Source organism: Gouania willdenowi, chromosome 6, assembly GCF_900634775.1.
Source record: "Gouania willdenowi chromosome 6, fGouWil2.1, whole genome shotgun sequence".
NCBI lineage: Eukaryota > Metazoa > Chordata > Actinopteri > Blenniiformes > Gobiesocidae > Gouania > Gouania willdenowi.
Genome location: NC_041049.1, coordinates 6718690 through 6736388, shown reverse-complemented (window position 1 = coordinate 6736388; position 17699 = coordinate 6718690). Strand labels below are relative to the sequence as shown.

At 38.2% G+C, this 17699-nt stretch overlaps 1 protein-coding gene across 5 annotated transcripts in view; it reads right to left on the bottom strand.

The window, feature by feature from the left end:
• abcc9 (ATP-binding cassette, sub-family C (CFTR/MRP), member 9) overlaps window positions 1-17699 on the bottom strand; it is a 99709-nt gene that overhangs the window by 61067 nt on the left and 20943 nt on the right. For all 5 annotated transcript variants that reach the window (XR_003674200.1, XR_003674201.1, XR_003674202.1 and 2 more), the window contains exons 5-8: window positions 1148-1269; window positions 886-1052; window positions 667-768; window positions 146-286 (exon numbers count right to left, since the gene is read on the bottom strand). Coding sequence is in view for 2 of the 5 variants with exons in the window: in XM_028448628.1 (XP_028304429.1) it covers window positions 146-286; window positions 667-768; window positions 886-1052; window positions 1148-1269 (532 nt within the window). In the remaining 3 variants the exon portion in view is untranslated. The remainder of the gene's footprint in view (window positions 1-145; window positions 287-666; window positions 769-885; window positions 1053-1147; window positions 1270-17699) is intronic.

Here is a 17699-nt window from a genome sequence, read left to right as displayed (position 1 = left end):
ATGGGACAAAGGAAGTACAGGTAGCAAAATGGCCTCAGAAAAATAAGTAAAAAGGGACCGAAAATGCCAGGGCAAAGTTTTTGTACCACTCCACCCCTGATCAGGAATACTGACTTTCATCAGTCTTGGGGTTTTTTCTGCTCACCCTTTGTTCCTCATATGCATCTTTGAGTTGCAGGTAGTTGGTGAGCGCTCTCATGGCGATAGGAAGCTTACCGATCTTCTTCAGCTCTATGGGTCTCTTATGGGCTCCAATGATGAGAGGATTCATCCACCAATATGTCGCCTTGAAAATGTGCACAAACATTGTATTCATGATTTGTTTTTCTGCACAAAGTTCCATTTACGTAGAATAACAGCTACGTATTGTGATTGTTTAAACTTTTCATTCTCGTCTCCACAACGTTCTGCATGTGTTACTTGTCCTCACAGTGCTTTGTATGGTGCTAACTTTCTTCGCTTTTACAGATACATCTCATGATGCTGTGTCTTTATGATGACCTTGTCCCATTTTTTACTAACAAGGAGTCTCCACAGCAGCCAGTCTGAAGTCAGAATATCCAACTGAAAATCTGGTTTTTCTTCATGAATAAGCTCAAGAGTCTAGGGTTTGTTTGGTTAAGTACTCCCTAACTCGTGGTTTAAAATGTAAATTTTCTTTCCCACCTTGGAGAGAAGATTGACAAATGGCTGAAGAAATCGGACCCCCAAATCCTGTAAATCCTCTGGAGGTTTCACTTTTTGAGGATTGGCAAAGAAAACGTATTTCTACATGAACACACAGAAACAGAACCTTAAGGGTAATATATGGCAGGGAAAGTATCTGCAAATATCAGTAAAATGTGGGGCTTTATTTTGAAAAGTAGAACATGGTTGGCCACTTACCCTGACTCTGATGACATTGATCTCCACGGCCATGAGGAGTCCGTACAGGATGACCAGCAGCGCAGTGATGCAGAACCTGAGGTGCTGTGGTCCCACATAGAACTCAGCGTACTTCCACAGCTTTATGGACTTAGTGATAAATGCCAGCACCCAGTAGATGAAAAGGACTGTGAGATAGAAACATTTTAAACCACACTGATTACACCTGTGATGTAGTGCTGAGATATAAAATAAAGTAAATAAATGTGTGCTAATTCTTTACCGAGCAGCAGTTTTGGAAAGTTGGATGTTTCTATGTTGTGGTAATAAACCACTGATGTTGTAGCTGCGATGAAACCCATGAAAGCCGGCATGAAAAGATGAAGCTGATTGGTTGTCATCACCCTACAACACAAGAAGAACAATCACATTAACAACTCGTCTTAAACTAGGGTGACCATACGTCTGGTTTGACACATCTTGTCTGGACCGTCTGGACGGATTTTAAAAAACTCATAAAAATACCCCTGAATGCATCTCGATGATAGTTAATTTAAAAGACCATAACTCCTGGGCTGCTGCCTGGCTCCACCTGGGGGGAGGGGTCCCGCCGTGCTCTGTATGGCCGGCATGGTTCGGGGGGGGTGGGGGGGGGTGGGTGCCTGGCTGCATCTGCGGGCCCGGGGCAGTTCTTGGGTTTGCGGTAGCGGTTTTTTGCACATACACTGGTATACGATGCACTGGCACACCTTGGGATGTGGGATAAAACTCATACTGGGCTTAACTTTAGACACGTTAATCCCAAATGCCTGCTTTAGGTACTACCACTCACTCATTCCCCCTGTCCACAGCCACCACCATTATAGTAAACTTCACACTTGTCACTATACTGGCTTGATTACACAACATAATAAGCACAATACATTCTACAACTTCACATCTCACCCTCAATGTAAAACAATCTATTCTTCCCCACCCTTTCTATCTCCAACCTTGACTCTCTCCTCCCTGCTCCCTTTCCCCTCCCTCTCCACTTAGGTGTAACACTGCTCTCCCTTTTTATATCCTCCCAATATAAAAGATTTCTTACTTTCTTCCTTGGGGAGAGCTAGTGATGGTCACAATTAATCAATAAAATAAATCAATGTATTTTATTGCAATAACAAAACATGCACTGTTGTCTCATAATGATTGCACTTTTTGTAGTGTTGACCTTTGACAGCATGTGCAGACAAGAGAAAAAAAAAAAGACCATAACTCTGCTAATATTTGTTCTATTGGAAAAATTCCAGCAGTTGCTCCTCAGAGCCAGTGTCATGTCATTACGGTATTTTTACACACATTTATATATATAGTATGAAAGGAAAAAATAGTTAAACCAGTTAGAAGTCCAGTTTATACAGTTTTATGTGTTAAAATCTCAGTATGAAAGGAAAAACCAGTTAAACCATTTAGAAGTCCAGTTTACACAGCAGTATGTGTTTAAATACCAGTATGGAAGGAAAAACCAGTTAAAAGTCCAGTTTATACAGTTTTATGTGTTAAAATCCCAGTATGAAAGGAAAAATCGGTTAAACCAGTGAGAAGTCCAGTTTATACAGTATTATATTAAGTTAGAAAAAGGTTGAAAAATGTTGAAACCCCTAACCCTTAGCATTAACCTTACTTTAGCATTAGCATAAAAATCGCATTAGCCAAGAATTTGCATCAGCCTCGCATTAGCATTAGCATTAACCTAGCACTACCATTAGCCTAGCATAAACATTAGGCGAGCATTATAGATGAAGAAAAAGAAACAATAGGGTATTTCCTGGGTTAGGGATAGAGTTAGGGTTAGGAATAGGGCTAAAATAAAACTGACAAAACTATAGCTAGAAGGACACGGGTCCAGCAGTGACGTAACTACCGGCATTCGGCTTACTGAGCCAAAACTACAGTCAGGATTGTCTGAGGTCTGGGTCCAGACCAATAGCAACAGAATAATATATATATATATATATATAATGGTATAAATATATTAATACTGACTCAAACATAAAAAAATGTATGAAAAGTGATAAAGAGTATAAATCTAAATATTACTACAGTATATTTTGTATTAAAAAGGTAACTGATTAATTTTATAATATTTACAATAATATAATATTAATATTATGTACATGTCATGTGCGGCAACAAATGGAATATCCTTATGTAATGTTTTCAAGTATCAACCAACAGTATTGTAATAAATCCAGCAAGTTCATTTAGTCTTCTTTTTAAAATAATATGGTTTGGTTTAATTTATTTATTATTGATGTGTCCTTGTAAGTTTTCAAAGTGATCAGCAGATGCCTCTGAGAAAGACTGCAGTTGACATGTAACATGACACGAGATAAGAGTGAACTGCCTTGTTCAAAGCAAGGCAGCAATACTTTTCTGAAATTATTGCCAAAAATGTCAACAACTCTCGCACATTGTTTTCTGTAATTGAAAAGCTCACAACCCCCCCAGATCAGATAGCCCCTGAATTACTGTCAGCTGGAAAATGCAATGAATTTGCTGTATATTTCAATGAAAAAATACAATCAATAAGGTCAAACATCAGAACAAACCAGCAAAATCACAAAAAGCTTGAACAGCTTCAACCAGAGGGATGAGTCAACTACAATGTTAGAGTTTATTACAGTGAACCCAAAAACAATAGAGGAAACTGTTCAGCAGCTGAATCCATCAACATGTTGCCTTGACACAATACCCTCAAACTTCTTTAAAACTGTTGTAAAGTCAATTGTCACTGATTTGTGTCAGATAATTAACTGCTCATTCCAATCAGGCACCGTACCAAAATCCCTGAAAGTAGCTGCTGTGAAACCTCTGTTAAAAAAGAGAACACTGGATGCCTCTATACTGGCTAACTATAGACCAATCAGCAACCTTCCATTCATGGCCAAGATCATTGAGAAGGTGGTCTTCAACCAACTGAGTCAATTCTTAACATTCAACAAAATATTTGATAAATTTCAGTCAGGTTTTCGTTCTCATCACAGCACTGAAACTGCTCTGATCAAAGTGATCAATGACATAAGGTTGAACACTGATTCAGGAAAAGTATCTGTTCTCATTCTGTTGGATCTAAGTGCTGCATTTGACACTGTAGATCATACAATTTTGTTGCACAGATTGCAAACATGGGTTGGACTAAATGGAAAAGTAATGCAATGGTTTAAGTCATACTTGGAGGAGCGAAGCTATTTTGTAAGCATTGGAAACTTTGAATCTGACAGATTACCAATGTCCTGTGGGGTTCCTCAGGGATCTGTTCTTGGACCTCTTCTGTTTAGCCTTTACATGCTTCCTTTAGGACAAATTTTACAGAACTATAAGGTTGATTATCAGAGCTACGCAGATGACACACAACTATATCTATCACTGAACCCAGATGACTATGGTCCCATTGAGGTGTTGTGTGACTGCTTAGCAAAAGTAAACTGCTGGATGAGTGAAAACTTCCTTCAACTAAACCATGACAAGATGGAGGTGATTGTCTTTGGTAACAAGGAAAAGAGGACAGCTGTCAGCAATTATCTTGAGTCTCGATCTTTAAAAGCTAAAGACCAAGTCAAAAACATTGGTGTTCTGATTGACTCAGATCTTACATTCAGCAGTCAGATCAAATCTATCACAAAAACAGCCTTCTACCACCTAAAGAACATGTCCAGAGTGAAAGGTTTAATGGCTCAGAAAGATCAGGAGAAACTGGTCCATGCTTTTATCTCCAGCAGACTGGACTATTGTAATGGTCTTCTGACAGGAATCCCCCAAAAGAGCATCAAACAGCTACAGCTGCTTCAGAACGCTGCAGCTCGGGTCTTAACCAGAACAAAGAGGTCAGAACACATTACTCCAGTTTTAAAGTCTTTACACTGGCTCCCAGTCAGCCTCAGAATAGACTTTAAAGTTCTGCTGCTGGTGTATAAATCTGTGAATGGGTTTGGTCCAGAATACATCAGTGAGATGTTAGTTAGGTATGAACCCAGCAGGTCTCTCAGATCTATGGACACAGGTCTGATAATGGAGCCCAGAGCTCACAGTAAACATGGTGATGCTGCTTTTAGTTGTTATGCTGCAAAGAAGTGGAACAAACTGCCAGCAGAGCTGAAGTCAGCATCCAATGTGAACATTTTAAATCAAAGTTAAAGGCACTTTTTTTTCTCTACTGCATATGATTGAGAGAGATTTGTAGTCATGTTGTTGATGTCATGATGATTTTACTGATGATTTTAATTGATTTTACTGATGATTTTAAATGTTTTTATTAATTTTAAACAATTGAATGTTTTATCATGTAAAGCACATTGAGTTGCCTTGAGTATGAAATGCGCTATACAAATAAATTTGCCTTGCCTTGAATAAATGAAACAAACATTATCAGATCAACAGCGTTGATGGTGTTATTTGAGTGATTTGTATGTTTAGCTTAAGGTTTTTTTATGTTTAAGACAAAACTCTGCATTTATTCAGACTTGCGACTGACACAAGAAAGACACAAAGGCCGCAATAAAATTTCATATTTAAACTTTTCAATTAATCTTCATTTATTTAGCGCCAATTACAAGAATAAATCATCTCAGGGACATTTTAAAGCATCATCATTCAAACAAAGGTGGAGAAAAAGAAGTGTTCAGTGTAAGAGAAAAGGCTCCACATATCATCCTTAGTTGTTTTTTTTTTTACAGAAATTTCTCACATTTTAAATTTTTTAATCAACTTTTATTTTTTATTTTTAATACATATACAGTATATTGTCAGTGTAGAACTTTGAATGCAGATGTTTCAAATGGCCTCCAAGAATCATTATCTTTGCCTCTAATCGACTCCTTTTTATGATGCGGCTCTTAAGCTTTTAAACCAGCACTTGAAGCGTTTCCATGGTGATTTCATCTTTGGAGCTTCCTCCTCCTCCTGCTGGGGTGTTGTCTTTCTGTGTTTGAAGGACAGCCATCAGGGGTGGAAATGGTCATGGTGTGCTCAGACCACTTTTGGGCTTGAAGTTGTGTCTGAGCTTCATCCAGGGCGGTCTGTAGCTGGGTCACTTGAAGTTGGTGTAGTCTCTCTTTAAGACAGTCCGCTTCCTGTAATGCCTCAATTATCGTCAAAGCTGTGGCCTTCTCCTCCACCAGTTGGTTGTACTGGTCTCTCTGGATTATTGAGTCATTCTGTGCCTTCTTGAGAGCATTTCTCAATTCTGTGTTTCTCTGGAGATGTTCATCAATAAGACTTTTCTTCTCTTGGAACTCAACTTCTCTGTCATGGATGGTCTTTACATCCTCATTATGCTGATGAACAAAAAACCGCTCCTGCTGCTCAAGCAGGTTGTTCAACTGAAGAATGCCATGCAGCAAATGATCCTTCTCTGTCTCCCACACATTCCACTGTTCATATAAACTCTGATTTGTCTCCTCCAGTGAAAATCTGAGCATGTTAATTTCTTCTTCATAGCTTTGAAGCCTGCAGTCAGGTTGTCCTTCCTGCAGCTTCTCCTCCAACTGCAGGGTTTTCTCCAGCAATTCTTTTCTTGTCCAATCCAGTGAGAGTTTGAGTTTGAGATTTCTTTGTCTTTCCTTTGAAGGACGAATCGGTTCAAAGTGGCTCGTGGCGGCTGCTCTTTGTTGGATGAAGGTCCAGGCCTTTCTAAGTCAGCAAAAGAAACTATTTTCTTTGGTGTATTTGCCATTTTTAAAGTTCAAAAGAGGAAATGTAGTTAATTTTATAACAAGTTCTTACAACTATAATGAATTGACTTCTACTTCTTCTTCGTCTGTATAGTTTTACAACAGTAAGCAACCAAGGTAAGAAGCATTAACGCCCAAGTGACTAGACTTCAACGGACTCCTTCTCTTTCCAGTGTGCTAAGACTTTACTGCCTTTCATCTTGGGTTCCAAATCCTGGATTGGCTATGACATCACTGTCTTTGATCTTGGGTTCCAAAATCTAAATTCAGCTATGACATCACTGTCTTTCATCTTGGGTTCCAAAATCTAAATCAATCAATCAATCAATCACTTTTTATTTATAAACCCCGCCCACCGCACACAGACACACAGGCTAAAATGAGGGAAATGGCACATGGCTGGGTACAGAGGATCTAGCTAAGGACACATCACAAGGAGCCGTCTGCACCAGGAGCAGGACACAGACCGTGGGTACAGGGCGCTGAGACAGAGCCCCCAGTCCAGCAAAACAACAGAAGATATTCACCATCACTGAGAGCCACGAGACAGACAACACCACTGCAGCCATGGCCCATCATCCAATCCAATCCACTTTATTTATTAAACACATTTAAACAACCAACAAAATGTTTCCAAAGTGCTGCACATGAGATCATTACAACAATAAAACCAAAACAATGCAAATGAGCTCCACCACTAAATGTGTATAAAACAATAATTAGAAATAAAAACACATTACAAGAAACTATAAATAGAAATAAAAGTGATTTAAATTAAAAAAAAAATAACATAAATAAGAACAATGAAATATATAAAAAGACACAGGGGACCACACAACTTACGTAGTGCGAAAAGCCAGAGAATAAAAGTGGGTCTTAAGACGAGATTTAAAACGCTCCACGTTGGGGGCGGTTTGGACGTGGAGGGGCAGAGCGTTTCACAGCTTAGGGCCAACAACAGAAAACACTCTGTCCCCCCTGGTTTTATGGTTCGTCTTAAGGTGTACTCACAATGGCAACCAGGGCCGTTCCTAACCAGCTCTGTGCATGTGTGAAACCATGGGGGACCATTGTCTGGCCTGCGTAGGTGTGAACTGCACCGCAGTTCACCATAGGAGTGCCATGAAAGTGAGTTTAAACATCTTTGCACATTAGGTTTGGTTAACTTAACCACTTATTACTGCAAAAGAGTCAAAGAATACATATGTAAGAAGCTTTAGTGTTATAAGCATCTAAGAGGCACATATTTACTGACTGTATGTCATATATGTTTAGGCCAAAAATTAAATGAAGTAGTTATTATAAAGAGAAGCAAGTTAATTAACAAAAAAGGAAATTATGGATAGAGATGTGATTAATTACATATATACTTCGTCCATCTCCTTTTCACAAATGTAGACTGAATTGAAAAATTGTGTTTAGAATCCCGTTTTTTTTTCTTTGTTTGTTGTGATATTGTTTCCATGTTCCAAAAATATAAATAAAAAAAAAATCAAATTCAATTAAGAAGATAGGTATCTAATCAAATGACAATCTTTGATAGGTGGATAGAGGAGCCACTGTTGCGATCGCCAACACTCCACGCTACACATGAGGTTTAGAGTGGAGCTTATGGCTGCTGCTCCTGTTCGTGAGCACATTTTCATAGATATCATACACTTGTTGAAAGTACGAATTACACCTTTATAAATACATATATGAAAAAATGAAACATTATAGGGTATTTCTTGAGTGAGCTGTTTTTTTTTCTTTTCATTTTAACATATTTAACACGGCAAATTCCACTTTAAAAATACATAAATACGAGAAAAAAAAAGAAACATTTTAGGGTATTTCCTGGGTTAGGATTAAAGTTAGGGATAGAGTTAGGGTTAGGAATAGGGCTAAAAGAAAACTGACAAAACTATAGCTAGAAGGACACGGGTCCGGCAGTGACCAAACTACCGGCATTCGGCTTACTGAGCCAAAACTATAGTCAGGATTGTCTGAGGTCTGGGTCCAGACCAATAGCAACAGCCTAATATATATGTATATAATGGTATAAATATATTAATACTGACTCAAACAAAAAAACAATGTATGTAATGTGATAGAGAATATAAATCTAAATAATACCACACTATATTTTGTATTTAAAAGGTAATTGATTCATTTTATAATATTTATAATAATATAATATTAATATTATGTACATGTCATGTGCGGCAACAAATGAAATATCCTTATGTAATGTTTTCAAGTATCAACCAACAGTATCGTAATAAATCCAGCAAGTTCATTTAGTCTTCTTTTTAAAATAATATGGTTTGGTTTAATTTATTTATTATTGATGTGTCCTTGTAAGTTTTCAAAGTGATCAGCAGATGCCTCTGAGAAAGGACTGCAGTTGACATGTAACATGACACGAGATAAGAGTGAACTGAATAAATGAAACAAACATTATCAGATCAACAGCGTTGATGGTGTTATTTGAGTGATTTGTATGTTTAGCTTAAGGTTTTTTATGTTTAAGACAAAACTCTGCATTTATTCAGACTTGCGACTGACACAAGAAAGACACTAAGGCCGCAATAAAATTACATATTTAAACTTTTCAATTAATCTTCATTTATTTAGCGCCAATTACAAGAATAAATCATCTCAGGGATGTTTTAAAGCATCATCATTCAAACAAAGGTGGAGAAAAGAAGTGTTCAGTGTAGAGAAAAGGCTCCACATATCATCCTTAGTTGTTTTTTTTTTACAGAAATTTCTCACATTTTAAATTTTTTAATCAACTTTTATTTTTTATTTTTAATACATATACAGTATATTGTCAGTGTAGAACTTTGAATGCAGATGTTTCAAATGGCCTCCAAGAATCATTATCTTTGCCTCTAATCGACTCCTTTTTATGATGCGGCTCTTAAGCTTTTAAACCAGCACTTGAAGCGTTTCCATGGTGATTTCATCTTTGGAGCTTCCTCCTCCTCCTGCTGGGGTGTGTCTTTCTGTGTTTGAAGGACAGCCATCGGGGTGGAAATGGTCATGGTGTGCTCAGACCACTTTTGGGCTTGAAGTTGTGTCTGAGCTTCATCCAGGGCGGTCTGTAGCTGGGTCACTTGAAGTTGGTGTGTAGTCTCTCTTTAAGACAGTCCGCTTCCTGTAATGCCTCAATTATCGTCAAAGCTGTGGCCTTCTCCTCCACCAGTTGGTTTGTACTGGTCTCTCTGGATTATTGAGTCATTCTCTGCCTTCTTGAGAGCATTTCTCAATTCTGTGTTTCTCTGGAGATGTTCATCAATAAGACTTTTCTTCTCTTGGAACTCAACTTCTCTGTCATGGATGGTCTTTACATCCTCATTATGCTGATGAACAAAAAACCGCTCCTGCTGCTCAAGCAGGTTGTTCAACTGAAGAATGCCATGCAGCAAATGATCCTTCTCTGTCTCCCACACATTCCACTGTTCATATAAACTCTGATTTGTCTCCTCCAGTGAAAATCTGAGCATGTTAATTTCTTCTTCATAGCTTTGAAGCCTGCAGTCAGGTTGTCCTTCCTGCAGCTTCTCCTCCAACTGCAGGGTTTTCTCCAGCAATTCTTTTCTTGTCCAATCCAGTGAGAGTTTGAGTTTTGAGATTTCTTTGTCTTTCCTTTGAAGGACGAATCGGTTCAAAGTGGCTCGTGGCGGCTGCTCTTTGTTGGATGAAGGTCCAGGCCTTTCTAAGTCAGCAAAAGAAACTATTTTCTTTGGTGTATTTGCCATTTTTAAAGTTCAAAAGAGGAAATGTAGTTAATTTATAACAAGTTCTTACAACTATAATGAATTGACTTCTACTTCTTCTTCGTCTGTATAGTTTTACAACAGTAAGCAACCAAGGTAAGAAGCATTAACGCCCAAGTGACTAGACTTCAACGGACTCCTTCTCTTTCCAGTGTGCTAAGACTTTACTGCCTTTCATCTTGGGTTCCAAATCCTGGATTGGCTATGAAATCAACTGCCTTTGATCTTGGGTTCCAAAATCTAAATTCAGCTATGACATCACTGTCTTTCATCTTGGGTTCCAAAATCTAAATCAATCAATCAATCAATCACTTTTTATTTATAAACCCCGCCCACCGCACACAGACACACAGGTTAAAATGAGGGAAATGGCACATGGCTGGGTACAGAGGATCTAGCTAAGGACACATCACAAGGAGCCGTCTGCACCAGGAGCAGGACACAGACCGTGGGTACAGGGCGCTGAGACAGAGCCCCCAGTCCAGCAAAACAACAGAAGATATTCACCATCACTGAGAGCCACGAGACAGACAACACCACTGCAGCCATGGCCCATCATCCAATCCAATCCACTTTATTTATTAAACACATTTAAACAACCAACAAAATGTTTCCAAAGTGCTGCACATGAGATCATTACAACAATAAAACCAAAACAATGCAAATGAGCTCCACCACTAAATGTGTATAAAACAATAAATAGAAATAAAAAACATTACAAGAAACTTTAAATAGAAATAAAAGCGATTTAAAAAAAAATAAAATAACATAAATAAGAACAATTAAATTTATAAAAAGACACAGGGGACCACACAACTTACGTAGTGCGAAAAGCCAGAGAATAAAACTGGGTCTTAAGACGAGATTTAAAACGCTCCACGTTGGGGGCGGTTTGGACGTGGAGGGGCAGAGCGTTTCACAGCTTAGGGCCAACAACAGAAAACACTCCTGGTTTTATGGTTCGTCTTAAGGTGTACTCACAATGGCAACCAGGGCCGTTCCTAACCAGCTCTGTGCATGTGTGAAACCATGGGGGACCATTGTCTGGCCTGCGTAGGTGTGAACTGCACCGCAGTTCACCATAGGAGTGCCATGAAAGTGAGTTTAAACATCTTTGCACATTAGGTTTGGTTAACTTAACCGCTTATTACTGCAAAAGAGTCAAAGAATACATATGTAAGAAGCTTTAGTGTTATAAGCATCTAAGAGGCACATATTTACTGACTGTATGTCATATATGTTTAGGCCAAAAATTAAATGAAGTAGTTATTATAAAGAGAAGCAAGTTAATTAACAAAAAAGGAATTTATGGATAGAGGTGTGATTAATTACGTATATACTTCGTCCATCTCCTTTTCACAAATGTAGACTGAATTGAAAAATTGTGTTTAGAATCCTGTTTTTTTTCTTTGTTTGTTGTGATATTCTGTTTACATGTTCCAAAAAATAATAAAATTCAATTAAGAAGATAGGTATCTAACCAAATGACAATCTTTGATAGGTGGATAGAGGAGCCACTGTTGCGATCGCCAACACTCCACGCTACACATGAGGTTTAGAGTGGAGCTTATGGCTGCTGCTCCTGTTCGTGAGCACATTTTCATAGATATCATACACTTGTTGAAAGTACAAATTACACCTTCATAAATACATATACGAAAAAATGAAACAATATAGGGTATTTCTTGAGTGAGCTGTTTTTTCTTTCTTTTCATTTTAACATATTTACCACAGCAAATTCCACTTTTAAAAAGACATATATACGAGAAAAAAAAAAAAAAGAAACATTTTAGGGTATTTCCTGGGTTAGGATTAAAGTTAGGGATAGAGTTAGGGTTAGGAATAGGGCTAAAATAAAACTGACAAAACTATAGCTAGAAGGACACGGGTCCGGCAGTGACCAAACTACCGGCATTCGGCTTACTGAGCCAAAACTATAGTCAGGATTGTCTGAGGTCTGGGTCCAGACCAATAGCAACAGCCTAATATATACAGTTGTGTGCGAAAGTCAGGGCACCCCTTTAAAAACAGCATATTTTATATATTTAAAAAGTTATATTCATATTTACTGTCTCTCTGGTATATGGGAAAAAAAGACAATATTGTCAGGAAACATTAATGCATAGTTACATTTTATTTTATAAATTGAACAAAATTACAAAAATGAAAAACAATTTTGGCATGTGCAAAAGTCGGGGCACCCTACAGCATCAGTACCTTCAGTACTTAGTAACACCCCCTCTGGCAGATATCACAGCTTGTAAACGCTTCTTATAGCCAACAACAAGTCTCTGGATTCTATTATTTGGGATTTTTCCCCATTCTTCCTTGCAAAAGGCTTCCAGTTCTGCAATATTCCTAGGACGTCTCGCATTCACAGCTCTTTTAAGATCTACCCACAGATTTTCGATAATGTTTAAGTCGGGAGACTGTGAAGGCCATTCCAAAACCTTCAGCTTGCAGTTTCCACAGTGCGAGGCATAATTAAGAGATGGCAGGTGAGGGGAACTGTGGAGGTCAAGAAGAGATCTGGAAGACCAAGGAAACTCTCGGAGAGAACAGCTCGTAGTCTGGTCAGAAAGGTAAACCAAAACCCACATTTGACTTCAAAAGACCTCCAGGAAGATTTAGCAGACTCAGGAGTGGTGGTGCACCCTTCCACTGTGCGCCGATACTTGCACAAACAAGACCTTCATGGAAGAGTCTGTAGAAAAAAACCTTATGTACGACCTCATCATAAGATACAACGTCAAAAATATGCAACAGAACATCTACAGAAGCCTGATGACTTTTGGAAACAAGTGCTGTGGACTGATGAAGTTAAAATAGAACTCTTTGGCCACAATAAGCAAAGGTATGTTTGGAGAAAAAAAGGAGCAGCATTTCATGAAAAGAACACCTTGCCAACTGTTAAATATGGGGGTGGATCCATCATGCTTTGGGGTTGTGTTGCAGCCAGTGGGACAGGAAACATTGCTCGGGTGGCGGGAAGAATGGATTCAATTAAATACCAGCAAATTCTGGAGGCAAATATCACAGCATCTGTAAAAAAGCTAAAGCTGAAAAGAGGATGGCTTCTACAACAGGATAATGATCCTAAACATACCTCCAAATCCACCATGGACTACTTCAAGAAACGCAAGCTGAAGGTTTTGGAATGGCCTTCACAGTCTCCCGACTTAAACATTATCGAAAATCTGTCGGTAGATCTTAAAAGAGCTGTGCATGCAAGACGTCCTAGGAATATTGCAGAACTGGAAGCCTTTTGCAAGGAAGAATGGGGAAAAATCCCAAATAATAGAATCCAGAGACTTGTTGTTGGCTATAAGAAGCGTTTACAAGCTGTGATATCTGCCAGAGGGGGTGTTACTAAGTACTGAAGGTACTGATGCTGTAGGGTGCCCCGACTTTTGCACATGCCAAAATTATGTTTTTCATTTTTTTAATTTTGTTCAATTTATGAAATAAAATGTAACTATGCATTAATGTTTCCTGACAATATTGTCTTTTTTTCCAATACACCAGAGAGACAGTAAATATGAATATAACTTTTTAAATATATACAATATGCTGTTTTTAAAGGGGCGCCCTGACTTTCGCACACAACTGTATGTCTATAATGGTATAAATATATTAATACTGACTCGAACAAAAAAACAATGTATGTAATGTGATAGAGAATATAAATCTAAATAATACCACACTATATTTTGTATTTAAAAGGTAATTGATTCATTTTATAATATTTATAATAATATAATATTAATATTATGTACATGTCATGTGCGGCAACAAATGGAATATCCTTATGTAATGTTTTCAAGTATCAACCAACAGTATCGTAATAAATCCAGCAAGTTCATTTAGTCTTCTTTTTAAAATAATATGGTTTGGTTTAATTTATTTATTATTGATGTGTCCTTGTAAGTTTTCAAAGTGATCAGCAGATGCCTCTGAGAAAGACTGCAGTTGACATGTAACATGACACGAGATAAGAGTGAACTGCCTTGTTCAAAGCAAGGCAGCAATACTTTTCTGAAATTATTGCCAAAAATGTCAACAACTCTCGCACATTGTTTTCTGTAATTGAAAAGCTCACAACCCCCCCAGATCAGATAGCCCCTGAATTACTGTCAGCTGGAAAATGCAATGAATTTGCTGTATATTTCAATGAAAAAATACAATCAATAAGGTCAAACATCAGAACAAACCAGCAAAATCACAAAAAGCAGGAACAGCTTCAACCACTGAGGGATGAGTCAACTACAATGTTAGAGTTTATTACAGTGAACCCAAAAACAATAGAGGAGACTGTTCAGCAGCTGAATCCATCAACATGTTGCCTTGACACAATACCCTCAAACTTCTTTAAAACTGTTGTAAAGTCAATTGTCACTGATTTGTGTCAGATAATTAACTGTTCATTCCAATCAGGCACCGTACCAAAATCCCTGAAAGTAGCTGCTGTGAAACCTCTGTTAAAAAAGAGAACACTGGATGCCTCTATACTGGCTAACTATAGACCAATCAGCAACCTTCCATTCATGGCCAAGATCATTGAGAAGGTGGTCTTCAACCAACTGAGTCAATTCTTAACATTCAACAAAATATTTGATAAATTTCAGTCAGGTTTTCGTTCTCATCACAGCACTGAAACTGCTCTGATCAAAGTGATCAATGACATAAGGTTGAACACTGATTCAGGAAAAGTATCTGTTCTCATTCTGTTGGATCTAAGTGCTGCATTTGACACTGTAGATCATACAATTTTGTTGCACAGATTGCAAACATGGGTTGGACTAAATGGAAAAGTAATGCAATGGTTTAAGTCATACTTGGAGGAGCGAAGCTATTTTGTAAGCATTGGAAACTTTGAATCTGACAGATTACCAATGTCCTGTGGGCTTCCTCAGGGATCTGTTCTTGGACCCCTTCTGTTTAGCCTTTATATGCTTCCTTTAGGACAAATTTTACAGAAGTGTAAGGTTGATTATCAGAGCTACGCAGATGACACACAACTATATCTATCACTGAACCCAGATGACTATGGTCCCACTGAGGTGTTGTGTGACTGCTTAGCAAAAGTAAACTGCTGGATGAGTGAAAACTTCCTTCAACTAAACCATGACAAGATGGAGGTGATTGTCTTTGGTAACAAGGAACAAGTATCTTGAGTCTCAATCTTTAAAAGCTAAAGACCAAGTCAAAAACATTGGTGTTCTGATTGACTGAGATCTTACATTCAGCAGTCAGATCAAATCTATCACAAAAACAGCCTTCTACCACCTAAAGAACATCTCCAGAGTGAAAGGTTTAATGGCTCAGAAAGATCAGGAGAAACTGGTCCATGCTTTTATCTCCAGCAGACTGGACTATTGTAATGGTCTTCTGACAGGAATCCCCCAAAAGAGCATCAAACAGCTACAGCTGCTTCAGAACGCTGCAGCTCGGGTCTTAACCAGAACAAAGAGGTCAGAACACATTACTCCAGTTTTAAAGTCTTTACACTGGCTCCCAGTCAGCCTCAGAATAGACTTTAAAGTTCTGCTGCTGGTGTATAAATCTGTGAATGGGTTTGGTCCAGAATACATCAGTGAGATGTTAGTCAGGTATGAACCCAGCAGGTCTCTCAGATCTATGGACACAGGTCTGATAATGGAGCCCAGAGCTCACAGTAAACATGGTGATGCTGCTTTTAGTTGTTATGCTGCAAAGAAGTGGAACAAACTGCCAGCAGAGCTGAAGTCAGCATCCAATGTGAACATTTTTAAATCAAAGTTAAAGGCACTTTTTTTCTCTACTGCATATGATTGAGAGAGATTTGTAGTCATGTTGTTGATGTCATGATGATTTTACTGATGATTTTAATTGATTTTACTGATGATTTTAAATGTTTTTATTAATTTTAAACAATTGAATGTTTTATCATGTAAAGCACATTGAGTTGCCTTGAGTATGAAATGCGCTATACAAATAAATTTGCCTTGCCTTGAATAAATGAAACAAACATTATCAGATCAACAGCGTTGATGGTGTTATTTGAGTGATTTGTATGTTTAGCTTAAGGTTTTTTATGTTTAAGACAAAACTCTGCATTTATTCAGACTTGCGACTGACACAAGAAAGACACAAAGGCCGCAATAAAATTTCATATTTAAACTTTTCAATTAATCTTCATTTATTTAGCGCCAATTACAAGAATAAATCATCTCAGGGACATTTTAAAGCATCATCATTCAAACAAAGGTGGAGAAAAAGAAGTGTTCAGTGTAAGAGAAAATGCTCCACATATCATCCTTAGTTGTTTTTTTTTTTACAGAAATTTCTCACATTTTAAATTTTTTAATCAACTTTTATTTTTTATTTTTAATACATATACAGTATATTGTCAGTGTAGAACTTTGAATGCAGATGTTTCAAATGACCTCCAAGAATCATTATCTTTGCCTCTAATCGACTCCTTTTTATGATGCGGCTCTTAAGCTTTTAAACCAGCACTTGAAGCGTTTCCATGGTGATTTCATCTTTGGAGCTTCCTCCTCCTCCTGCTGGGGTGTGTCTTTCTGTGTTTGAAGGACAGCCATCGGGGTGGAAATGGTCATGGTGTGCTCAGACCACTCTTGGGCTTGAGTTGTGTCTGAGCTTCATCCAGGGCGGTCTGTAGCTGGGTCACTTGAAGTTGGTTGTAGTCTCTCTTTAAGACAGTCCGCTTCCTGTAATGCCTCAATTATCGTCAAAGCTGTGGCCTTCTCCTCCACCAGTTGGTTGTACTGGTCTCTCTGGATTATTGAGTCATTCTCTGCCTTCTTGAGAGCATTTCTCAATTCTGTGTTTCTCTGGAGATGTTCATCAATAAGACTTTTCTTCTCTTGGAACTCAACTTCTCTGTCATGGATGGTCTTTACATCCTCATATGCTGATGAACAAAAAACCGCTCCTGCAGCTCAAGCAGGTTGTTCAACTGAAGAATGCCATGCAGCAAATGATCCTTCTCTGTCTCCCACACATTCCACTGTTCATATAAACTCTGATTTGTCTCCTCCAGTGAAAATCTGAGCATGTTAATTTCTTCTTCATAGCTTTGAAGCCTGCAGTCAGGTTGTCCTTCCTGCAGCTTCTCCTCCAACTGCAGGGTTTTCTCCAGCAATTCTTTTCTTGTCCAATCCAGTGAGAGTTTGAGTTTTGAGATTTCTTTGTCTTTCCTTTGAAGGACGAATCGGTTCAAAGTGGCTCGTGGCGGCTGCTCTTTGTTGGATGAAGGTCCAGGCCTTTCTAAGTCAGCAAAAGAAACTATTTTCTTTGGTGTATTTGCCATTTTTAAAGTTCAAAAGAGGAAATGTAGTTAATTTTATAACAA